Source organism: Mustelus asterias, chromosome 4 (assembly GCF_964213995.1).
Source record: "Mustelus asterias chromosome 4, sMusAst1.hap1.1, whole genome shotgun sequence".
Taxonomy (NCBI): Eukaryota; Metazoa; Chordata; class Chondrichthyes; order Carcharhiniformes; family Triakidae; genus Mustelus; species Mustelus asterias.
In genome coordinates this window covers 78,896,328-78,922,109 of record NC_135804.1, presented here as the reverse complement: position 1 = coordinate 78,922,109, position 25,782 = coordinate 78,896,328, and the positions used below count along the sequence as shown (strand labels likewise).

The 25,782-nt window shown below is 43.5% G+C and overlaps 1 protein-coding gene across 4 annotated transcripts in view; it reads right to left on the bottom strand.

Annotated features, from left to right (window-relative positions):
- Positions 1 to 13,935: 13,935 nt before the first annotated feature.
- Positions 13,936 to 25,782, bottom strand: part of LOC144492802 (interferon-inducible GTPase 5-like) — a 72,695-nt gene continuing 60,848 nt past the window's right edge. Inside the window, exons 1-3 of one of the 4 annotated variants that reach the window (XM_078211257.1) lie at positions 22,935 to 23,092; positions 17,429 to 17,591; positions 13,936 to 16,754 (exon numbers count right to left, since the gene is read on the bottom strand). In XM_078211257.1, coding sequence (XP_078067383.1) covers positions 15,524 to 16,754; positions 17,429 to 17,448 — 1,251 coding nt within the window. In that variant the 5' untranslated portion in view covers positions 17,449 to 17,591; positions 22,935 to 23,092 and the 3' untranslated portion in view covers positions 13,936 to 15,523. Of the gene's footprint in view, positions 16,755 to 17,428; positions 17,592 to 22,916; positions 23,093 to 25,782 lie in introns of those variants that run through there. The other 3 variants (XM_078211254.1, XM_078211256.1, XM_078211255.1) reach the window with 3 other exon arrangements.

The following is a 25,782-nucleotide window of genomic DNA, read 5'->3' as shown; positions in this document are numbered from 1 at the left end:
TGAACCTTCTCTGCACTCCCTCCAAGGCCAATATATCCTTTCGCAAATAAGGGGACCAAAACTGCACACAGTACTCCAGTTGCGGCCTCACCAGTGCCTTGTACAGTTGCAGCAAGACCTCCCTGCTTTTATATTCTATCCCCCTCGCGATAAAGGCCAACATTCCATTTGCCTTCTTGATCACCTGCTGCACCTGCAGACTGAGTTTTTGCGATTCGTGCACAAGGACCCCCAGGTCCCTCTGCACAGTCGCACGATGTAATTTTTCTCCATTTAAATAATATTCCAATTTACTATTATTTCTTCCAAAGTGGATAACCTCACATTTGCTGACGTTATATTCCATCTGCCAGATCCTCGCCCACTCTCTCAGCCTATCCAAATCTCTCTGCAGACTTTCCGCGTCCTCCACGCAATTCGCTTTCCCACTCACCTTCGTGTCATCAGCAAACTTGAATACCCTACATTCAGTCCCCTCCTCCAGATCATCTATGTAAATGGTAAACAATTGAGGCCCCAGCACTGATCCCTGCGGCACGCCACTGGTCACCAACTGCCAACCAGAAAAGCACCCATTTATCCCAACTCTCTGCTTCCTGTTAGATAGCCAATCCCCAATCCACGCCAACACCTTACCCCTAACTCCGTGTACCCTAATCTTCTGCAGCAACCTTTTGTGAGGCACCTTATCGAACGCCTCCTAGAAATCTAAAAACACCACATCCACCAGTTCCCCTCTGTCAACCGCACTAGTGACATCTTCATAAAAGTCCAGTAGATTCGTCAAACACGACTTTCCCTTCATGAATCCATGCTGCGTCTGCTTGATCGAACCATTCTTATTCAGGTGCTCTGTTATTTCCTCTTTAATAATGGACTCTAGCATCTTCCCAACTACGGACGTTAAGCTAACCGGCCTGTAGTTACCCGCCTTTTGTCTACTTCCTTTTTTAAACAGCGGCGTAACAGTAGCTGTTTTCCAGTCAGCCGGCACTACCCCAGAGTCCAGCGAATTTTGATAAATTACTACTAACGCATCTGCTATTACCTCAGCCATTTCTTTCAATACCCTGGGATGCATTCCATCCAGGCCCGGGGACTTGTCTACCTTCAGTCCTATTAGTCTACCAAGCACCACCTCCTTAGTAACAGTAATTGTATTAAGGACCTCCCCTGCCACCAACTCTCGATCTCTAATATTCGGCAAACTATTTGTGTCTTCCACCGTGAAGACCGACACAAAGAACTTATTTAAAGTCTCAGCCATTTCCTCGTTTTCCACTATTAAATCCCCCCTCTCATCTTCCAAGGGTCCAACATTCACTCTAGCCACTCTATTCCTTTTTATATACTTGCAAAAACTTTTACTATCATTTTTTATATTTTGAGCTGGTTTAGTTTCATAATCTATCTTTCCTTTCTTGATCGCTTTCTTAGTCGTTCTTTGTTTTTCTTTAAAGTTTTCCCAATCCACTAATTCTCCACTATTTTTGGCCACTCTATACGCATCTGATTTTATTTTAATACTCTCCTTTATTTCCTTCGTTATCCACGTCCGATTATCCTTTTTCTTACAGTCCTTCTTTATCACCGGAATATATTTTTGCTGAGTACTTAAAAAAATCTCCTTAAAAATCCTCCACTGTTTCTCAGCTGTCCTACCTACCAGTCTGCTTGCCCAGTCTACATTAGCCAATTCCATCCTCATCCTATCGTACTCCCCTCTGTTCAAGCAGAGGACACTGGTTTGGGACCCTACTTTCTCACCCTCCATCTGTATCAGAAATTCCACCATATTATGATCACTCATCCCAAGAGGATCCTTCACAAGAAGATCCTTAATCCAACCTGTCTCATTGCACAGAACCAGATCCAAGATAGCTCGCTCTCTCGTAGGTTCTGTAACATACTGTTCAATGAAACAATCCCGACAGCATTCCAAAAACTCTTCCTCAAGCCCTCCACGTCCAATTTGAGTCGACCAATCAATATGTAGGTTAAAATCCCCCATGATTATTGCCGTTCCACTTTTGCACGCATCCATTATTTGCTTGTTTATAGCCCTCCCCACCTCTAAGTTATTATTTGGGGGCCTATAGACCACGCCTACCAGTGTCTTTCTCCCCCTACTATTCCTTATCTCCACCCACAACGATTCCACGTTTTGCTCCTTAGAGCCTATGTCGTCTCTCACTACCGTCCTGATATTATCCTTTATTAACAAAGTTACCCCACCTCCTTTTTCTACCTGTCTATCCTTCCTAAATGCCTGATAACCCTGTATATTCAGTTCCCAGTCCCGGTCACCCTGCAACCACGTTTCTGTGATGGACACTAGATTATATTCATTTGTATGGATTTGTGCCATCAACTCATTTACTTTGTTTCGAATGCTTCGTGCATTCAGGCAAAGTGTCTTTATGCCAGTCTTTATCTGGACCCGGTTTGTTGAAGCGCTACTAACACCTCCCAAGCCCTCTCCTCCTTGAAGCATGACTTCTCCCCCCTTGTATTCTCGTCCTGGAGGTATAAAGGCCAGCATTCCATTAATTAGCTGTGAATCGGGGCTCTGAGCTTTTGTTGAACCTCAATTGTTTCTTGCTTTTTGCCATTTAGTGCCATGTTCTTTTTTAGTTCCAAAGTGGATGATCTCACATTTGCTTACATTCAGATCCATTCACCACAATTTTGACCATTTAGTGAATCCATGAATTTCTTCGTCATTTTCTGCTTTCATCTCATCTCGTTGCTTTCAGTCATTTAAAACGAGGATGACTTCTGCTGGGTTTCATAGTTTGTGTGTCCTCAGGTTGCTCACCAGGGCCAATCCTGGAACCACAGCTCCTTGGCAGAGAGGACAAGAGTTGCCATGAGGAAGAGGGGGTTCTTGAGACATGGTTCTGCTGTCTCTCTCTTTCCACTTTTGTCAGCAGCAGAGTTCATGTGGTTAGTTTCTGACTGTGCTGTGGATGAGGTGCTGCTACATGGTGTGGCTTGTAATAAGTTCCTCCCATGCATTAATACGAATTAATTACCCATTACAACAAAGCCTTCGGAGTTTCTGTGGGATTGGCTGTTACTCTAGTGTTGTGAAAAGGGGATTTTGCTTTGGAAGGCAATTATTTGGCGTGTGGATGCAATGTCCAGGCCAGCGGAAGTGATTCTGCATAATCCCAGTTGTGATGTTGGATGAATTGACTTTGGTATGGATGCCGGAGTTTGTCCTCCTGTCTTTCCATTTGATTTTGAGTATCTTGTGGAGACATCACTCATGAAAATTCTCTTATGCCCAAAGTAACCCGAGGCTCAATAACGTATAGATTTCCATCTACATTGCTCATACACTGCCAAACTTGGTGTCATTTGAAAATTTGGAGAAATGGTTTTCTCTTCCATCATCTAAGTTAATAAAGACAGTGAATAGGTGAAACCCCAACACAGATACTTGATTGGCGCCTCGAGCCAATTAAAGTACCATTACCGCCTTGTGCTGCTTCCAAGCACTCAGTCAGCTTCTTAAACATGTCAATAATCTATCTTCAATTCCACAGGCTTCAAATTTAGCTCGCAGTTTATTCTGAGGGATTTTATCTGGAAATCAAGATAAATAATATGTAAAGATGTCCATCACTTTAGTAGCATCTTGAAAAAATTCAATCAGGTTAATCAAACGTGACTTACCCTTTACAAATCCCTGCTGGTTCTCTAATCCGCTGAAAATGTTCAAGGTGTTCAGTTAACCTTTCCTTATTTCTTGATTCTAGTTTTTTCCCAACAACAGATGTTAAGCCAACAGTTCTATTATTCCATGTTTTTGCTCCTTCAACCTTCATAAACATGATGTAGAGATGCCGGCGTTGGACTGGGGTGGGCACAGTAAGAAGTCTCACAACACCAGGTTAAAGTCCAACACGTTTATTTGGAACCACAAGCTCACCTGATGTCGGAGCAGCGCTCCGAAGGCTTGTGATTCCAAATAAACCTGTTGGACTTTAACCTGGTCTTGTGAGACTTCTTACTGTTCATAAACATGCAGTGTGGAGCAATCCATGAGATGCACTGCAGCATCTCACCAAGGATCCTTCAATATCACCTTTTAATCCTATGATCTCTACTGCCGAGAAGAATGAGGACAACAGGATATGGGAATACCTGACCGGGAAATATATGGTCATTCCTTCACTGTTGCTGGATCAAACTGGTGGAACTGGCTAAAAGCATGGTGGGAGTACCTTCATGATATGGTCTGCAGTGATTGATGAAGACAGCTCACCCCTTCTCAAGGCCAAGTAATGATAGGCAATAACTCTGGCCCCATGCCACATCCCATGAATATATGAAAACAAATAGGCAGTTGTGTTCCCTTCATTTACACTCTACAGCAATGGTTCCCAATCAGTGTGTGTGCCGTGAAGACCCCCGAAATGTGCTGTGAAAAAAGCTACAAAATTAATGCAATTATACTCAAACTAACTGTAATAATCTTACTGAGGCTAGTCTTCCGTCACCAATCACCCTCGATTTACAGTGTGTTTGGAACGCCATTCAGTGTCTACAGAAGGCAGGTCAGCTCCGAGTCTTTCAACTGCCGGCCTGAGTGGAGCCAGCTGGTTTTAAACACCAGCTCTGCTCCTTCCCTATTGGGCAAACCTCTACTCACCTAATAGGGAGCTCGTATTCTATGAGGCCATGAGGAGATGTATTGATGATCTCCCATGGCCAGCAAAACACTAACCTTCATCTTCAGCTCTGTGATTGGCATCTTCAAGACCTGACAAATATTGGGCCTCCCGCGCATGCACCAACTGAGAAAGAGCCACACACGCGTGGTTTAGATTTTTTAAATGTAGGTCAGGCCCATGTGAATGACCAATGGGACTTGGAGCTGAAAACAAAGGCCCCATGCACTCAAAAAGGGTGCAAAAACTCTGGGAGAAATGAGACAGGGAAAGGTAAAAAAAACAGGTGAGAGGACAGAGAGAAGTTAAAAACAAAGTTCCCAGTCAGGGAAAAAGACGGAGAAAATAGGAGGCGTGCCTCAAAATTCTTTTATTGATTTGAGGTGTGCCATGACATATAAAAGTTTGGGAACCACTGCTCTACACACCTTAGGTTCTCCTACTTAAAATCCTCTTCACACATTGTGACAGTCTCACTCTCCCCCTCAGATACACCTGAAGACCCACTCCTCATTCCTCCCAGATATAGTTTTGTTGCACAGCCCCCTCATGTACTCATATGTACTCATTCTATCCCACTTCACATTCACCTCAGTTCCACTCGACACCACGCTCAGGACATTACCACACAAGTTCACAAAATTATGTCCTCCCATCTTCATCTGTTTCATGAATAGCCTTTCCTCCATCAGAAGTGGGGATGTTTGCTGATGATCACACAATGTTCAGATTAATTCATGACTCCTAAGATACTGAAGCAGTTTTTGCCTGCAATGCAGTGATATTGGAATAGTGTCGGGGCTTTAGATTGGTTCCACTGGTCGGCGCAACATCGAGGGCTGAAGGGCCTGTACTGCGCTGTTATGTTCTCTGAACATACAGGTGTGAGTTGATATGTGACAAGGAATATTTATGTTTTACAGGTGCTGGGCAATAGCTATCTCCAACAAGAAAGAGTCTAACTATTATCTCTTGACATTCAACAGCAGCACCATCATCAAATACCCCACCATCAACATCCTGGGGTTACAATTGACCAGAAACTGAACTGGACTCGCCATATCAATACTGTGGCTACAACAACTGGTCAGAGCTTGGGTTTCCATGATCAGTAACTCACCTCCTGTGTTCCCAAAGCTCATTCAGCATCTACAAAGCACAAGTCAGGAATGTGATGGAATACGCTCCACTGGATGACTGCAGCTCCAATTAACAACCTGGAAATTTCAACACCATTCGGGACAAAGTAGCCCAGATCCATCACCTTAAACATTTATGCCCTCCATCATCGACGCACAGTGGCAAAATCTTGACAAGATGCACTGCAGCAACTCATCACAGTTTCTTCCACAGCACCTTCCAAACCTGTATCATCTATCGTATAGAAGTACACAGTAACATGATCATTTGCATGTTTCCTTCTAAGCCACTCACCATCCTGACTTGGAACTATATCGCCATTCCCTCACTGTCACTGGGTCAAACTCCTGAACACACGGCATGGACAGCAAGAGTTCAAGAATAAAGCTCAGTGCCAGCCTCTCAAGGGAAATTGGGGATGGCAATTGGAGCTTTAGCAGTAATGAGCACATTTCAACTGACTATATCTTTTTTTAAAAGTTCAGTCCCTATCCCACTCGGGTACGCCAACTCTCCACTTTTCATAGAATACACCTACAGTTCCACAGCACACTCTCCTCATTTACAACAGCCGCTCCACTCCCTTTCCCCTTGGGTATTCCCACAGTTCATTCCACACCGTCTCAGGTTATCTTGCATTCCCATTCTGTTCAGATGTTTCTATACTTCCAATCTGCACCCCATCATCAGATATTCCACCGAGCCAGTTTGTATATCAGGTAGTCTGACAAGTTAATCCTCAACTTCCTCCCTCCTCATGCTTTTCAAAGGCACGGTTAGAATCCCACTCTAGGTCTCAGCAGAGCACTCTTTAATCCCAATTCATTTCCACTTCAGTTACTCCGAGAAATCCTACTCCACACATTCTCAATGCAGAACCTCTGCAGTTCCACTCAGATCCACCCAGCTACCCCGAGACCCCAACGCCATGCAGCCTTCTGCTCTTCCAACAGTCCCAGTCCATACTTCCCTCAATTACACTTACACTGCCCAATTCATCTCGATATGCTCTCTCACCTGTCACCAATTAGTCATTTACTGGGGGACCTTTTCCAACCTGTCAATTCCCCTCCCAGGCAAGTCTTGAGCTGTCAACATGGTTTTTGACACTGGGTCAAATCCAATACATTCACCTGTTTTTCAATGTCACGTTTTGCTGCTTATTTTAAACGTGTTATTTGAAGTCATTTTGCATTCTTCTTGAAGAGGTAGAATGGTTAAATCCAAGAATTTGTCAGTGAATTTTGCTGACCATTTCTTTGATCTGCAAGTGTAGAATATTTAGCTTTTTTCCCTTTGTGTTTAATATAATTACACAGAGCTGTAATCAGAAACAAATGGGACACCATCCACAGGGCAGCAGCCCCTTGGATCCCATGCCCTCTCTCTTTTTCTAGAAGCCTTGCATGGGGGACCTTTTCGAACGCCTTGCTAAAATCCATATAAACCACATCTACCGCTTTCCCTTCGTCAATGTGTTTAGTCACATTTTCGAAGAACTCCACCAGGCTCATAAGGCGCGATCTGCCTTTGACAAAGCCATGCTGAGTATTCTTGAGCATACTAAACCTCTCTAAATGCTCATAAATCTTGTCCCCCAGGATCTTCTCCATCAGCTTATCAACCACTGAGGTTAGTCTCACTGGACGGTAATTTCCTGGGCTATCCCTATTCCCCTTCTTGAAAATAGGAACCACATCCGCAATCTTCCAACCCTCCGGCACCTTTCCCGTCTCCATCGACGACGAAAAGATAATCGCCAGAGGCTCTGCAATCTCTTCCCTCGCCTCCCACAGTAACCTGGGATGCATCCCATCCGGACCTGGTGACTTATCTATCTTGATGCCATTCAAAGATTACAGCTCAACCTCTTTGTTAAAGTCCACATACTCAATCTTTTCAGTCCACCGCAAGCCCGCAGGTCCTTCTCCTCTGTGAAAACCGAGGCAAAATACTCATTAAGCACCTCTGCCATTTCTACTTGTTCCGTACAGATTTTCCCGCCTTCACCTTTTATAGGCCCTATTCCTTCACGTCTCATCCTTTTACTCTTCACATATTTATAGAATGCCTTAGGGATTTCCTTAATCCTACCTGCCAAGGCCTTCTCGTGACCCCTTCTGAATCTCCTAATTTCCTTCTTTAGTCCCTTCCGACAAGTTGTATACTCACCTCGATCCCTATCTTCTAGAAGAAGAATCCAAGGATTCACTTTTAGTTTTGGGTTTAGAGTCAGAAGCTGTCCTGGTTGTCAAGGGGCAGGCAGCCTTTCTCTCTCCTCTCCTTGGTCTTGTAAATTCTGCTGGCTCGCTGGAAGCAAGTCTCCTGGCCTTCCTGGAATGAAAGTTGTGCTGTTGATGGCTTGCTAGCAAGTAACAAGAGTCTCTCTCTCTCTCTCCCTGGTGACTTCAAGCTTGTCTGTGTGTGTATCATGAGAATTGCAGCGTCCACCAAAGGACTAAGTTCCAGCATCATGTAAGCATTTGTATTTTCTGTGCTAAATGTGTAGCAAATGTTTTATTTATGGGATTTTTTTATTTGGAACGGTATTCAGCTGCTAAGTTTATGCAATGTCATGGCTGAGTTTTCTCTGGTTTGTAATGGGTAAAAGCTATTGCTAATTTTCTTTCTATACATGTTAACCGCATTCTTAAATAAACTTTGTTTGATAAAAGCTCCCTAGTGGGTCATTTGAATCATACCTGAAGTGCAAAATCTCATATTTACCCCAGCCAAATTCAAATTGCAAAACTTATGACCCAGATGGGCTTCATAAAATGCTCTGGAGTTTCTGACCTGCACAGTGCTGTTACGGTCTGCAGTATGTCATGCAGACTTGGAGCCCATGCCAGGCAGAATGAGAATGTCTGGAACCAGTCTGTCACCACACCTGGCTTCTCCAACAATAAGGTCTCACAAGTAATAATTTCTCATTAGTATTGTGTATTGGTAAAAATATACCTTTGTCTTTATTAGTAAAATTACAGATAATGTGCTTCATTAAATTATTAGGAAAGAGGCCTGGGAGTCATGCTGCACTCACATACAAGTCTACAAAGTTTATTTCAGAGTTTCAGACTTGGGTGGAGGGTGACAGGGTTGCCTCTTCAGTACCAGTTAAGGTGCTGTTTCCATGCCATCACCCTGCCTCCTTGCTTCAGATTCCGAACAGAAAGTCCTCTGAACAAGGCCTCCCTGCCTCCCATGAACATCCTCACATTGGTCTCCACCTCCTCACCATGGTGCTCCTTAGACCCTGGTGTAGCTTGTTGAAAGGTCGCCAGTACCAAATATTTTTCTTAGGCTATTGACTTCATGACTGTTGACACAGCTGCACTACCATAAATGATCCTTGAACAGTGAGTTGCCAGAGAAACACCCTTCAGATTCCTTGGACTAATCACCCACCCCAATTCTGAAATACACCCTTCAGCAAACAGTGTCACACACAGCTGCCCCTCTGAACCCACTGCAGCTCATTGGGACAGACAGTAAACTCAGTGGGACCTGCTTCAGCCATGGCAGATCTAAGAATCCAGGTGGCCCAGAGTTCATTGACAATCTCCTCCTCCAGGCTGCTGAGCAAGGCAGGAAGTCCTCTCACTGAAGACTGATGGGAAGAGACCTGCTCAATGAACAAAGCGAGGAAGTAGTGGAGGCAGTCAGCAGCTGTCCAGAGAACCTGGATCCATTCCCAGAAGCAAATCAAAACTTCTTCACAGGATCAGGGTGAGTGACAACATTAAGAACAGAAAAAATAGGAGAAGCAGTAGACCATTCAGCCCCTTGATCCTACTTCAGCGGTCAATAATATCTGAGACTGGAGGCGCGCTAACTGTTACTATTGAGGAAGCACAAGAGGGTTTTAGGCATTGATAAGATAGATAATCAACATCTTTTCTCAAAGGTAGGGGAGTCTAAAACTAGAAGGTATAGATAGGTTTAAGGTGAGAGGGGAGAAATACAAAAGGGTCCAGTGGGGCAATTCTTTCACACAGAAGGTGCATGGAAACAGCACCTTAACTGGTACTGATGAGGCAACCCTGTCACCCTACACCCAAGTCTGAAACTCTGAAATAAACTTTGTACACTTGTATGTGAGTGTCTGGAATGAGCTGCCAGAAGCAGTAGTAGAGGCGGGTACAATTATGCCTTTTAAAAAGCATTTGACAGTTACATGGCCAAGATGGGTATGGAAGGACATGGGCCAAATGTGGACAATTGGGACGAACTTAGTGGTTAAAAACTGGGCGACATGGACAAGTTGGGCCAAAGGACCTGTTTTCATGCTGGAAACCTCTATGACTCTATGCGAAGAAGCAGACAGGTTCATTTAATAGATGTTCACATTATAGCGTTCAAATCCCAACTGCTGGCAATCTGCGGAGTCCCTGATAATGTCACAGAGTGATCACATGACCATCCTCCTAAAAGGACCAATCACATGACCATCCTCCTAAAAGGACCTAAAAGGACTGGGCGGCACGGTAGCACAGTGGTTAGCACTGCTGCTTCACAGCTCCAGGGATCTGGGTTCGATTCCTGGCTTGTGTCACTGTCTGTGTGGAGTTTGCACATTCTCCTCGTGCCTGCGTGGGTTTCCTCTGGGTGCTCCGGTTTCCTCCCACGTTCCAAAGATGTGCATGTTAGGTTGATTTGCCATGCTAAAATTGCCCCTTAGTGTCCTGACATGCGTAGGTTAGAGGGATTAGTGGGTAAAATATGTAGGGATATGGGAGGAGGGTCTGGGTGGGATTGTGGTCGGTGCGGACACGATGGGCCGAATGTACTGTAGGGTTTCTATGATCTATGAGGACCATGCCACAACACAATAACTCCCCAAATGAGTCATGACAGAAAAGATTATGGCTGATCTAACGTGGCCTTAACTCTTTAATTTTCCTCCTGTCCCTCATAATGTTGGCTCTCTTGTCAATCAAAATTCCGTCGAACTCAACTCTGAATATATTCAATGACTCAGCCTCCACTGCGCTTGGGGACAAGAATTCCAAACACTCACAACCCTCCGAGAGAAGACAGTCCTCCTCACTTCCATCTTATTTTGATAGTGTGCCCTCTTGATCGAGATTGGCTCTGAGGGGAAAAGTGTTTTCAGCATGGCACAGTCGGCCTGTGGAAAGGCTGCTGCTGAGTGGCAGAACGACACTGACCCTAGAAGCTGAAGCAAGCGGGCAAGGTGATAACATTGTGATTTCTATAGTCTGAATAATGAACCCATTCTCATGCATTTCCACAGAAGAGGGCCCAGAATGTCAGGGAGAGGGTACAGATCGGTGGCAGTGCCCCCTGATTGTCATTCTAATAACCATGGAGGAAGAGATGCTGCAGTTGGCTGGCTACCAGGGAGACCGCTCCATCACCGATGGTGAGGCTGGAGCACCCCACGGAGGAAGATGAGTCCCTCCAATAATGAACCAAGTGGGGATCAATTGGAAATTACAAGTGACAGTAACAAACAGGTGCCTAAGCTGCAGGCACTGTGGGCTCACATCGGAATGGTCAGTGCAGCGACAGGCAGTTATTATCTCCAGGGTCATATCCCAACTCTGAGGAGGAGGAAGAGATGGAGGGCGGTTCTCAGAGGGTGCACCATACCACTCTTACTCTACACTCTCCACCAGCTCAAATACTGTCACCTCAGAGGGTATGAGGCGAGTTCCAGAATTAGGGTCATCACCCAGTTTAAGCACTGTACGAATGTCAGAGCAGCAGTCTGCCCTCAGAGGATTGTGGGAGACTTGACCAATGCTGATCCCAGGCTGATGATGAAGCTCTAGAGCTGTGACAAAAGAGAAAGCGCCCGGGGCTCTGCAGAACCCCCCCTCCCTCCCCCACCCCGCCCCAATCCCGTATGTGACAGGATCTGGTGGAGTTTCCAGAAAAAGTGATTGGCTGCAGTGAGTGCGGAATGTGGAGCTTTGGTTCACTCGGTTGCTGATGTGCTGGAATTCAGGAGAAGCTCTCATTATGAGAGCCTCCCTGGCATTTATATCTTGCGGCCTTCCAAGTGGAAGGGGAAGCAATCAAACAGGGCTGCTTTATCCCAGATGGTGTTGAGCTTCCTGACTGTTATTTGAGCTGCACTCAGCCAGGCAAGTGGAGAGTATTCCATCACATATATGCCTTGTAGATGGTGGACAGGTTTTGGGGAATCAGGAGGTGAGATACAACAGCAGGATTATTAGCCATTGTGCATAAAATACTTGCAATTAAATTTTGAAGAACCTTATTTGGTTTTTCATTGGACCTTCTCGAATGGTGAACAAAGTTAACATCTAACTTGCTGTCCATTGCACACAGATTGTTGTTCAGATGTGACATCAATGACCAAACTTAACGTCATCCAATTCCATTTTACAGCCCCTTCCCCCACCACAAGTACATTCCCAGTCCAGAGCTTGAAGTTACACACTTTCCTCAAACAAACATGTCCAAGTCACCTTCTCATAAACCTTCATGTTCAATTCGTCCAGCATTTTCCATGGTCCGGTGACACAGTGGTTAGCACTGCTGCCTCACACCGCCAGGGACCCGGGATCAATTCCGGCCTTGGGTGTGGAGTTTGCACGTTCTCCCCGTGTTTGCGTGGGTTTCATCTCGGAGTTCCGGTTTCCTCCCACAGTCCAAAGATGTGCGGGTCAGGTGGATTGGTCATGCTAAATTGCTCCTTAGTGTTCAAAGAGGTGTAATTTAGGTGGATTCGCCATGGTAAATGCGCAAAGTGTGGGATAATCTTTCGCAGAGTCGATGCAGACTCAATGGGCCAAAAGTCCTCCTTCTGCACTGTGGGGATTCTATGTCTTTATGGTTTTCTAATCTTGCTTCAATGCAGCTAGTGAAAAACAATATCCAGTACAATGCTCAAGATGAAATGTTCAGCATTTATTGCATCAGTACATGGTGCGTGGCTATTACCTGCCTGAGTTAGTACAGTATTGTCAACACTAATATTGTGGAATCTCATTTAATACAGAATTTTCCACACACCTGTTTTCTAAAGCAGTGGCTTACAATACAGTTCACCTGAGCAAAAACAAATCATGTCCACATTTAGAATGTTACAATTAAATTGTTCATTACTTTCACTTGATTAGATTACCATCAGTCCTGAAAATTACCGACAAGCATAAGTTCGCAATTAATACAGCAGAATGTCTTTAATTAATGTCAAACAATTTCCAGAGTTATTGGCTGGAATTTTCTGACCTTATCCACGGCTGTGATTCTCCAGGCCCGCTGCAGTGAATGGAGTTTTGGCTGAGCACCAAATTCTCCGTTCTCGTTGGCTGTGGGGGAGGGGCGAACGAGATCAGGGAATTCTGGCCATTCTCATCAATGAACAAGAAATGATACAAATGGATCAATGTCAATGAAATTCAGTTGAACCAAGACAACTGCAATAGAGATTAAGAAGACAATATTTCACATCACTAACATCAATCCATTGTTGATATCGGTGACATTGCAGCATATGAGGTTCCAGTGAGTTGGTGTAACACACTCCCACACTTCTCCTCCTGCAGTAACTGCTCTTCTGCTGCTATTTCAGATCACTTTCCTCTTCCTCTTTCCAGCCAGCTGGAACTATTGTGTCGGCCATCATTCTGACAGCGAGTTTCACTCACTGTCTTGATCAATGTGTTGTCCACATAATGATGGGTGTCAGTGATGGCATCATTGCATGTCTGAAAGGTAGCGGCTGCTTTGGATGATAGAGACACAAACCTCAATCAAAGAGTTTAGGACTAATTAGAGCCTCATAGGGCATTGTTCCTCAATGGAGTTGAAGTGAATATGTAATGTTGTTCAGCATTGGCTGGAGGTTATTGATTATTACTGTGATACAACCCCCCCACCCCCCCTCCCCACCCAGCTCATGAATCCCAATCCACCATCTCTAAGATCTGCTCCTCTGCAATCAGTCACTGAGGATCAAGCACCAATTTTGTTTGGTGGCAAAGAGTACAGTAAATTTTGTGTTTATCCGGCATTTTACCAAGCCGAATTCTCTGCTGACCAGAATTGCTGATGTTCCCCTCATACTAGTTGTCACTTTACCAACCAGAAGAAATTAGAAAGCTCTCCCATACATGTATATTACATTATTTTATATTTTAATTTTTGTTTGAATGTACAGTTGAAGGTTTGAAGTAAAAGAATAATGTTCTTTACTTTAGGAGCACTCACATATTCATTCATGTTACAAGTATTGTGCTGTCTTCCATTGGTAAAAGGACCTCCCATTGACTGGAATTTTTGCCTGACCAGCAAACCCATTTCTCAGGTATGCTGGAAGCAATGAAGAGTGATATTGGACTCGAAATGTTAACTGTGTTTCCCTCTCCACAGATGCTGCCAGGCCTGCTGAGTTCATTCTGTTTTTCAGATTTCCAACATCTGTAGTTTTTAAATGAAAATCATTGCTTTTCTCAGCAATACTCAAAATACTTCATAAAAGGAATGTTCATTATTAACATATTTCCTCTCATTCCCATTCCCAGAGGTTTTCCTGTTCATGGTTCTCAGCTCTTCACCAGGTTAGGATGATGGACAGTCTGCATGAAGGACGGTCAGTGAGAGGGATGTTGTGTGTGAGGGATGTGTGTGAGGGACATTGTGTGAGGGACGGTCTGTGTAAGGGACGGTCTGTGTGAGGGATTGTCTGTGTGAGGGATGGTAAGGATGATTCTATATGCTGGGTGGTGTCTCTATGACAGGGAATCTGTGTTCTCACTGCTGACTACAATCTGATGCTGGCCCCTCTTCTTTACTGTCCCATTCTCGGAATCTGCTGCTTCTCGGACAGAACAAGATTCATTGGACTTGTAGAGAATTTATCCCTTTTCAGACAGACACTGTTTGCTGCAGCAATGGTTCTAAAAGCAGGACTGAGAGAGATGTTCAGTGAAAGTCGATAATGGTTTAATAACATTGGAAAATTGGCTTCCTCTTATTAAGTCTCTGTCTTGTGTTCAGTGTGTGCTGGAAGAAAGACTGCATTGTTAACCTCATCACTGTTGGGTACAGAATTTGGCAATAAACGAGGCTGGAAAAAATGACCAAATAAATTATCAAAAGGTGAACAAAACATATAATCCCAGTGCTTTTGACTCCACTCTAGACCCAGGATCATCCAATTCAGTAATGATGCTGTTATGAATCAATCAGGAACATTGCAGAGAAGGGGCTGGACATTGGGACTGAATCCATCACGATCAATGAAGAACACAGGCATTTCTAACACAGGCACAATGGGCTGAATGGCCACTCCTGTGCTGTCTGATTCTATAATTCTTGGAACAGGGCAAATTTCCTGGTTATTGTGTTTAATGAAGGGAATTGTATGGATGTAGTGAGTTTCTGATGTTGGGTGGATTCCTTTAAAATTTACGGGTGGGATATTCCGGCCGCGCTTGCCCCAAAACCAGAAAATCCCACCCGCGGTCAACGGACCTTTCCATGGTCCGCCCCTTACCCGCTACGATTCCTGTCGCAGGTGGAACGGGAAAATTTGCCCCCACAGCTTTTGGTTTCTCTCCTTAGATTACACCCAGACAAAATCTTTCACTGAACACTGTAGCATGGAAATAATTTGTTAAAATGGGTCAGTAAAAGGGAATATGGAAGAAGAGTTTGCAATGTCCAGTGTTAGACCCCTTTAATATATCAGCTACAGCACTGATTCATTGAATTGATGTTTGCTCTGGATCATTTTCACCCGTCCCAAATGCAGCTTTCACCACTCTCCGTGCATTCTCTGTGAGATCATCCAGTGCTCCACACAGCAACTTGTAGGTCATAAGAAATGATGATCCTGCTCCAAAGATGGATCCTACAACTGGGATGATGTCAAGTGCAAGCTCAAGACCAGATATGACGACAGCAGCGGATCCCCATGCTAATCTGTTTATTATATCTGGAGTTATTTCACCCACCAGGGGAGTTTTCACCACGGCTTTCAGTTCTTCCACAGGTTTCCCTGCTTTATTGGCCAGTCTTTGAAGGGAGGCATCATCCAGACCCAGACATTTACGGAAATGTATTATTCCTCCAATCAGGATCCCAATATCACAACCAAGGGAGACTCCAGGAACTGGCACTGCTCCCAATATTCCAGAAAGTGATGCCAACATCCAAACTCGCTTCTTTAGCTCTTTCTTTTTCTTCTCCACAATTTCCAAGGTTAGGTTGGGAAGGGCCAGAATGTACACACTTCTCTTTATACTGGGAAGATCACCTTCAAGAACTTCATTTAACAGTTGAAAATCATACAGATGCAGGTCAAAGTTTGAAATCAGGAAAACACGGGGTGATGGGATCCCTGTCTCTTGCAATTTCCTGACACAGTAACTCCTGATCTTTTCCAGTACCTCCTCTTCATTAAATTCCTTCTTTTCCCTTTTCATTGATTCAAGGTCAATATAAATTTTAGATCGAACGAAGTAGAAATTCTTCCCCAGCCGTTTAATCTCTCGAGCGAGTTTTCCATCATTTTCTGTGAATCGACAGTGTGAGATAATGATGAAGAAATCGTATTTTTTAAATTTCATTTTATTGAGGTATTTATTCGCTCGGAATTTCATTGTTCCAATTCCTGGCAGATCCCATAAAATAACATTTGGCAAACAGGGATGCTTGTATCCAGTTGGTTCCATTGTGGCTTCTTCGATATCAACCTCAGCACCGCCCTCATCACTGCTTCGAAGTCCTCTCATCGCATTGATGAAGCTGGATTTCCCTGCGCCTGCTTCTCCTGTCACTGCGATGTTCAGTTCTGTGCTGTCCAGGTCATTAATTTTTTTCTGTATCAGCGGTGTTACCTTTTCCACCCCACCCGATTCATAATCAGATTTCAGATTCTTCAGTTCATCCTCACTGAACAATGAAGTGTTTGAAGCTTCAGCGCTTTGACCTCTGAAAGGAAACATTTTACATGATTTGCACCAATTGAAAATAACTCCTATTTACAACACATTGTCACATCTTCAGAGCCCCCTTACACATCTCATTAAATCCTTTTGAAAAACAAGCACAATTGTCATGAAGCTTATTAAGACAGCTAATTTATGCACAGCAAGATCCCAGAGTGAGCTATTGGATGAATGAACAGTTAAATTGTCTTTGCGTGAAAGTAACCTTGCCCCTGTTTAATTATGGACCTTTCAATTTTGATCCTGAGGTGATCCAGCTCAGGGCAATCATCTTCTGTCTCTCCAGACAGCAGCAACTACAGACTCATCCCCCAGCCCAAATTCCTCTTCACCACTCTGTGAATCACCTCAGCCTGCCCTCAGTCTGACTGAGGCCTCCCCAATGGTGTCTCTCCCTTACTGTTTGTGAGGCTCAGATGCATTGATAGGACTTGTGCAATGAGGGTCGGTTGAAATCCAAACTAAGGGCTCTGGTTCTTGAGGCTTCACCTCCTCTGCTGAAGGGCTGAAGAAGAGGAGAGGTACATGACCTGTAGAATTGCTCACGACATTCTCATTAAAGTGCTGACAATGAGCAATGGCAATGCTTTGCAATGACAAATTGTGATGTAACTAAAGAAACTGAAGGCACACAATATGAGGAGTTTCTTGACCAACCTGGAGCTGGCTCCTCCCATCCTGCTTCTCTCTCTCTCGCTGCTTTCCCCGTGTGAGTGTTCACTGATTCCAGAGCTTCCTCCACAAAAAGGGCGAGAGGGCAGAGGCTTGTGGCTCCTCCCACGATGTCATTTCTTTACCGTCGGTTGTGTTGGGTTTTCTTCTTTGAGAGGAAAGTAGAGATTGTGAGTGGCAGTACTTTATTCACCATCAAATAAAGGATAAGACTGGTGTGAGGAATCATCCTTAATCAGGCTGTGAACAGGAGTAAACTGCAAAATTCCTAATTGAGCTTTTTCCACCTTCACAAATTCAGAGTGTGAGGGAAGGAATAGGATGTGAAAACTCTTGTATTTCCCCCTCAATAGTTCAGGGAAGTAGCACTGGAAGTGGATCACAGAGAGGGTAAACTGAGTGGAAATGGAAAATGTGGGGGCAGATTTTGCTGTACAAATGTTTGGCTGAATAATAGTCACCATAACTAATGTGCAAATTGGCCAGTATCCTGTGGCGGGGTAGCTATTCCATTGCAAATTGTCACAAGTTGTTCCTGATATGCACTCTTAGTCTCATGAAAATGGCATCTCATGCTTCATCCCCCCCCCCATGATCTTCATGAATTTGCTACATTCATTGCCCATTAATCAAATTACAATTGAAATCGGGAACTGGCTAATAGAGAAACATAGAAAAACTACAGCACAAACAGGGTCTTCGGCCCACAAGTTGTGCCGAACACATCCCTACCTTCTAGACCTACCTATAACCCTCCATCCTATTCAGCTCCATGTACTCATCCAGGAGTCTCTTAAAAGAACCTATTGAGTTCGCCTCCACCACCACTGACGGCAGCCGATTCCACTCGCCCACCACCCTCTGTGTGAAAAACTTACCCCTAACATCTCCCCTGTACCTACCCCCCAGAACCTTAAACCTGTATCCTCTCGTAGCAGACATTTCCACCCTGGGAAAAAGCCTCTGAGAGTCCACCCGATCTATGCCTCTCAACATCGTATACACCTCTATTAGGTCTCCTCTCATCCTTCGTCTCTCCAAGGAGAAAAGACCGAGCTCCCTCAGCCTATCCTCATAAGGCATGCCACTCAATCCAGGCAACATCCTTGTAAATCTCCTCTGCACCCTTTCAATCTTTTCCACATCCTTCCTATAGTGAGGCGACCAGAACTGAGCACAGTACTCCAAGCGGGGTCTGACGAGGGTCTTATATAGCTGCATCATTATCCCTGGACTCCTAAACTCAATCCCTCGATTGATAAAGGCCAGTACACCATATGCCTTCTTAACCACCTCCTCCACCTGCGGGGCCGATTTTAGAGTCCCATGGACCCGGACCCCAAGGTCCTTCTGATCCTCTACAGTACTAAGAGTTTTTCCCTTTATATTGTACACCTAATTTCGCTAATTTGCTAAATACTCATTCGTATTCACAAGAGAGAATCAAGTACCAGAAATAGGATGAAAATTAAAAGGGAAAATGTTTTAAAAATCAAGGGAAGAACTTTATGGCTGAATGGAAATTTTTTAAAATGGTAATAGAAAAATAATGGTACAAAAGACAGACAATGGTCCAGGACCTGATAGACTCCACCCTAGGATATCAGAAGAGTGAGACTTCAGCAGAGTGAGATTTGTGCATCTGAGAATTGTGATGGAGGGAAGTTTCAATTAATACACTTACTCAATTTAATGTATGCAATTTCTCATATTTATACTTTATATTTCTGTGTCAATTTGTACTGTATTATACTGAATATTTATCTGTGTTCTGCCAGTACTTCCAGCATTGGTATTCTCTGTGGTTGTATCTGAAATACCAAAGTAGATAAGTTGAGGAAATAGGTTCGAGGAAGGGAGGGATAAAGTTGGAGCATTATTAAAGGGAAAGTAGGGGCAACTTTAAACAGGGCTGGGAAGCAAATGAGCAGTCAAATGACTGACTGTATAATTTGCAGGTTGATAAAAGGGACTAGGCTTTATGTTTTTTTTTGTTCATGGGATGTGGCTTTGGACCTCACTGGCTGGGTCAGGTAGGTCAGACCAGGTTAAAATGACAGATTTCCTTCCCGAAAGGGCATCAGTGAATCAGATGGGTTTTTATGACAATATGACAATGATGGTCATCATTAGACTTTTAATTCCAGATTTTTATTGAAGTCAAATTTTACCATCTGCCCTGGTGGGATTTGAATCCAGGTCCCCAGAACATTACACTGGATCTCTGGATTACTAGACTAGCAATAATACCACGACGCCACTTCCTCCCAGTATTTCCCACCGCCCTCTGAAACAGAAGGAATGTCAACTCTTGATCTTAATGAAATGAAGAATGGCTTCAATATGAGCTGTGTTCCACTCCACCTTGATGGTAACATTAGGTTAGAGATGGTGTTGAGCATTATGAGGTTTTCACTTGAACACAATAATAATCAGATTGTGTCACTGAAGTGGGAGCCTATCTACTTAAAACAACAGATTAAACAACTAGCTAAGGTACTTTATGGATTTTTACAGAATGATTCTAACTGGGATGAAAAATATGCCCTCATTGTCTGACAGTAACAATTCTGGATCTTTCACCTCTCAGAATTCTCTTGCTAGTTCAGATAGCTTTGGCCTGCTTCTTGAGTTGGATAAAACTCAATATTGATATTCACTGGAAATAGTGAGGGAAAGATCAGGAGGACATTGTTTGGGGTAATAGAGATTGATAGACTTTTGGAATGTTTGGGGAGTCAAAGGATAGGACAGAAAAATGAGTTGAAGTCAAAGACCAGCCATGGTCTTGAATGACAGAGCAGGTTTAAGGGGCCGAATGGTCTACTCCTATTTCTTGTGATAAGTTCTAAGAAACCTAGGTCACCTCCTCAACCTTCACCATTAGAAAACAGCCACAACCTGTTCAATCTTTTCTGCTATGTGTTTAGAATCCATAGAATCCCTACAGTGCAGAAAGAGGTCATTCGGTCCATTGAGTAGAGTGTGTGAAAATGTGAAGTTGTTCATTTTGGAAGGAATTTAATTGGAGAAAAGCTGTGGAAAGCTGCATCACAAAGGAACTTGGGGGTATTGGTACAGGAAACACAGAAAGCTAGCACACACGAGCAGCAGGTCATCAGGAAGGCAAAATACTGCAGATGCTGGAATCCAAAACAAAAGCAGAAAATGCTGGAAAATCTCAGCAGGTCTGACAGCATCTGTGAAGAGAGAATAGAACCATCATTTTGAGTCAGGATAACCCTTCATCAGAGCTGGGTCACCCTGACTCAAAACATTCGCTCTATTCTCCCTCCACAGATGCTGTCAGACCGGTTGAGATTTTCCAGCATTTTCTGTTTTGAGGCTAATGGAATGTTGGCCCTTATTTCAAGGGGATTGGACTATAAGATTCAGGAAGTCTTGCTGTAACTCTACAAGGTACCGATGAGACCACACCTGGAGTACAATGTGCAGTTTTGGTATCTTTATTTAATGAAAGAGATTTAATTGGAGATAGTTCAGAGAAGGTTCGCTAGGGTGATCCCTGGTATGGAGGGATTGTCTTATGAGCAAAGGTTACACAAGTTTGGACTCTACTCACTGGAATTTAGAAGAATGAGAGATAATCTCATTGAAACACACTGGATTCTTAAGGGGCTTGACAGGGTAAATGCTGAAGGGATGTTACCCCTCGTGGAAGAGACTAGGAGCAGAAAACCCAGTCTCAGAATAAAGGGATGCCAATTTAAGACTGAGTTGAGGAGGAATTTCTTCTCTCAGAGGGTTGTGAGTCTTTGGAACTCCTTGCCACAGAGAGTTGTGGGGGCAGAGTCCTTAGGGTGAATTTTACCATCCTACCCACCACGGGAATCAGAGCGGGTGAGGGGCAGACCATGGAAAGGTCTGTTGACCATGGGTGGGATTTTTCAGTTTCAGGGTGAGTGAGGCCAGAAAATCCTGCCCATTGTGTGTATTTAAGGCTGAGACACATAGAGTTTCATGGGGAAAAGGCAGGAAAGTGGACATGAGGAACTTTGGATTTGCCATGATCCTATAATATGGCAGAGCAGGCTCGAGGGGCCTAACTGCCTCCTCCTGCTCCTATTTCTTATGGTCTTATGGTAACAAAAATATTGAAATGTTTGTTATGTTCTCATTACTGAATTGAAGCACCTCAAGTGTACATCTTGATCTCTGGAGAAAATTCTGAGGATCATTGCACTTTCTTGCTATGACAATTTGAAATGTTTTCCAACGTCACTTTCAGATATTTTACGAATAAAGTATATTGTTTGTAATTGTAATAAAAGGACAGTTGGATGAGACCTGGGAAGAATGGGCAGTATCAGTGATTTGCTGTGGCCCTTTTGACTGTGTGGTCAGAGGCAGCAGAGGGTCTGTTATTCAGTGACTTTGTTATCCATGAAAGCAAGTCAGTGGCCATTTTAAAACCGCTGAAAACAAATGTGTTCTTTTAAAAAGCTGGCAAAGTGTTAAACACAGTAAGAAGTTTAACAACACCAGGTTAAAGTCCAACAGGTTTATTTGGTAGCAAAAGCCAGAAGCTTTCGGAGGCTGAAGCCCCTTCCTCAGCTGAGTGGGAATTCTGTTCACAAACAGGGCATATCAAGACACAAACTCAATTTACAGAATAATGGTTGGAATGCGAATACTTACAGCTAATGAAGTCTTTAAGATACAAACAATGTGAGTGGAGAGAGCATCAAGATAGGCGAAAGAGATGTGTAGTGTCTCAATACACTCAAGACAAGGCAATACAAGTCTCAAGACAATACAAATCTCTTTAGCCTGTCTTGATGCTCCCTCCACTCACATTGTTTGTATCTTAAAGACTTGATCAGCTGCAAATATTCACATTCCAACCATTATTCTGTAAATTGAGTTTGTGTCTTGATGTGCCCTGTTTGTGAACAGAATTCCCACTCACCTGAGGAGGGGGCTTAAGGCTCCGAAAGCTTGTGGCTTTTGCTACCAAATAAACCTGTTGGACTTTAACCTGGTGTTGTCAAACATCTTACTGTGTTTACCCCAGTCCAACGCCGGCATCTCCACAAAGTCTTAAACATCCATGCAATAATATCGAACAAAGTACTTCCTTCTTCCAAACTTTTCATCAGCTCTGCAGAGTAACAAAACATGAGCTGATTTGCCCACATCGCAACCACCGAAAACGGAGAGAGTTGCTGAGCTCCTCTATTCACTAACAACATTTAGATTGAGCTTTATCTATCTCTGCAACCTGTTTCTGTATCGTCTCCACTCCCCAACCTGATAAACATGCGGCTCGTCATTTCCTGCACTGTTTGTAAGTTTCATTTTGGCTTGCCGTCCTGAATCCTGAATATAAAACTTGCTTTTCAGCAACTTTTGAATTTTGAACACAGCCAGAGCTTGCAAGGAAAGGGAAACCTGATAGAGTGAAACACGCGCGACTACAATCTTTAAAGTTGTGCTGTAATTCTCTTCAAACCTGCTGAATATAATTCACCCTGAATTTTGACCGCCGCGCTGTGTTTCAATGTCTTGATTGTGGCTCCCTGGCGAGAGGAGAGTGTTGATCAGTGAAGTTGTCCCGCTGTGAACATCTCAGTCCAAAGTGAGTGCTTCCGTGTTGCATTCGCGCTGGGAATACAGTCACAAATGAATAGATAAATTAACAGCTTTTCAACAAGTCATTGGGTAGATTCCTGAACACTATCCAATGACAATCAAAACCCTAGAAGATCACTTGTTACTGGGGAGAATTTGCTTTCCCATTTTCCAGATTGTAAGTATGAATCACAAAAGGTGCTCACTCACTCACTCAATAGTTGGAAAACTGGATGCTCGGAGTCTGAATTTCAGATAGTTGCTCTCTCCAGGTGGAACAGATAGATGGGTTCAAACACTTCCTACCCCCCAAAAAGATTGTGTTCTGCTTAAAAAATATCCTTCATTCATTTCCTTCATCTCTTTCGGTTTTACTTTGCTGGATTCCAAACACTGAATAGCATCTGGCTATCACTCAAGCCGACAATATATAAATAATTTCCAGCTAATATTCTCCACTAAACACAACCCAGAACATTACAGTTTCATATGACACGTTGCTGTTCAAAGGGCTACACATGAGCACTCCTGTCCCTATCCTTCTGATGAAATGTTTAACTACTGCACGAGTCAAAATCAATTGACAAACACTGGCCCTTTGTCAATCTGATAGAAAGAAATAGGTTGCTGAGTAACTTGTGGTTCATTGTTATGTGGGCAGCAATACAGCCTATAAAATAGGGGACATGAGGTCAGAATCTAAATTGTCCTGCCTTGGCACGTTAGAGTGGTAGTACTGGTGAATGTTGGTGATACACAGATCATTTGTAGGAACCCATTGTGACCAGGTCATCAGTAGAATTCAACAGAAGCAATTATGCAATTTAATAAACAGGTTAATTAATATCCTTCAGGCAAGAGAACTGATCCTCTGGAATGCATTGTTGTCTTGTACGGGTCTTAGATGGGACATCCCTTGTTTTAAAACTGTGTCCCCTAGTTCTAGATTCCCCCATGAGGGGAAACATGCTTTCAGAATCTATCCTGTCGAACCCTCGATAATCTTCCTTCACTTTACTAATCACCTACTCTAATTCAGGGCCGCAGGGAGTCGGAGTCTCTCCTGGCAGACACTGTGCTTTAGGTGTGGTACACCCAGCACAGGATGTCAATCCATCGCAGGGCGTCACTCAATAATCTTACACCTTTGAATAAGATCATCTCTCATTCATCCAAACTCCAATAAGTATAGGCACAACCTGTTCAACCTTTCCTCACACGACAAGGTACTTCTGAATTATCTCCAATGCAAGTATAACCCTCCTTAAATTAAGAGATCAAAACTGTATGCAGTACTCCAGGTGTTGTCTCACCAATGCTCTGTACCGTTATTGACAGATTCCCTACTTTTATGCTCCATGTCCCTGGCAATAAATCCCTAAATTTGACTTTATCTATTTTTTGTTGTACCTGCGTGCTAACCTTCAGTGATTCATGTATGAGGCCATCCAGATCCCTTTGTACTGCAGCCTTCTGCAGTCTCTCTATTCTTCCCTTAGTGTCCAAAGAGATGCAGGTTATGTGGACTGGCCATGATTAATGTGTAGGGTTACGAGGATAGGTTGGGGGTGTAGGCCTAGGTAGAGTGCTCTTTTGGAGAATTGGTGCAGACTTGATGGTTCGAATGGACTCCTTCTGCACCGTTGGGATTCTATGGTTCCCAAACACCATAATTTGCAACCCCACATTTTCACACATTATTCTCCACCTGCCTGTTTTTTGCCCACTCACTTAATCTACCTAAATCCCTTTGCATCCTCCTTTTATTCTTCTTACAGCTGGCTTTCCTACCTTTCTTTGTATCATCAGCAATATTGGCTACAATACACATAAGCCCTTCATACAAGTCATCAAATATAGGTTCAGCAGTGAGCCCTGTGACATCGCAGTTTGTAAAGCTGAAAACCACCTAGTTATCCCAACCTTTAGTTGCCTGTTAATTAACCAACCTATATTAATATATTATTCCAAAACCATGAGCTCTGCTGTAGTAACTTTTTATGTGGCACCTTAATGAATACACTTTGGAAATCCAAATACAACACACCTATCGGTTCTCCTTTAACCACCTTGCTTCTTACATCCTTAAAGAACTTTAATGTATTCAAAATAATTTCACTTTCATCATTGACTAAGTGTATTAAAAAGCAAATTCTCACACTGTTCCTCATAGGTCATCCATTCATTCTGTGAACAGTGACAGATGGGCTAGAATACTATGACTGCTGAATGATTTGGTATAGTCATTTGCCATTATGGGATACTTAGCATCCAATGTGAAAAAGCAAAGAGATTATACGCATGATATTGGGAATTATAATGTGGGAGCTATAAACAAAACAGAACATCATTAGATTTTCCGCTTCCATCTGCATTGTGACTGGAAATTTCCACAAAAATCAACAGACCTTTTGCTGGTTTGTCACATCCATCCTACCCATGATGCGCAGCAAGTGGGATGGGAAAATTTAAGCCTTAGTGCGTGTGTAATGCAGGTAATAATTGTGAAATGATTCACCAGCTTTGAAAGCAGCCATTGATTCACCATGGTACACCCCAACTCAAGTAGTTTTTATCCCAAAACCATTTGTCATCTGAATCGCTATGTTACAGTCAAAGGAACAGTACAAGTCAGTTTATTTCAAGAGAGATATCAGGAGAAAGGCTTAATTCTTTTGTCAGGTGAATTTAGGAACAACCTTGACTGGTGAGGCTCTAGCGCCTAATGCTGGTGATAGAGGACTTAC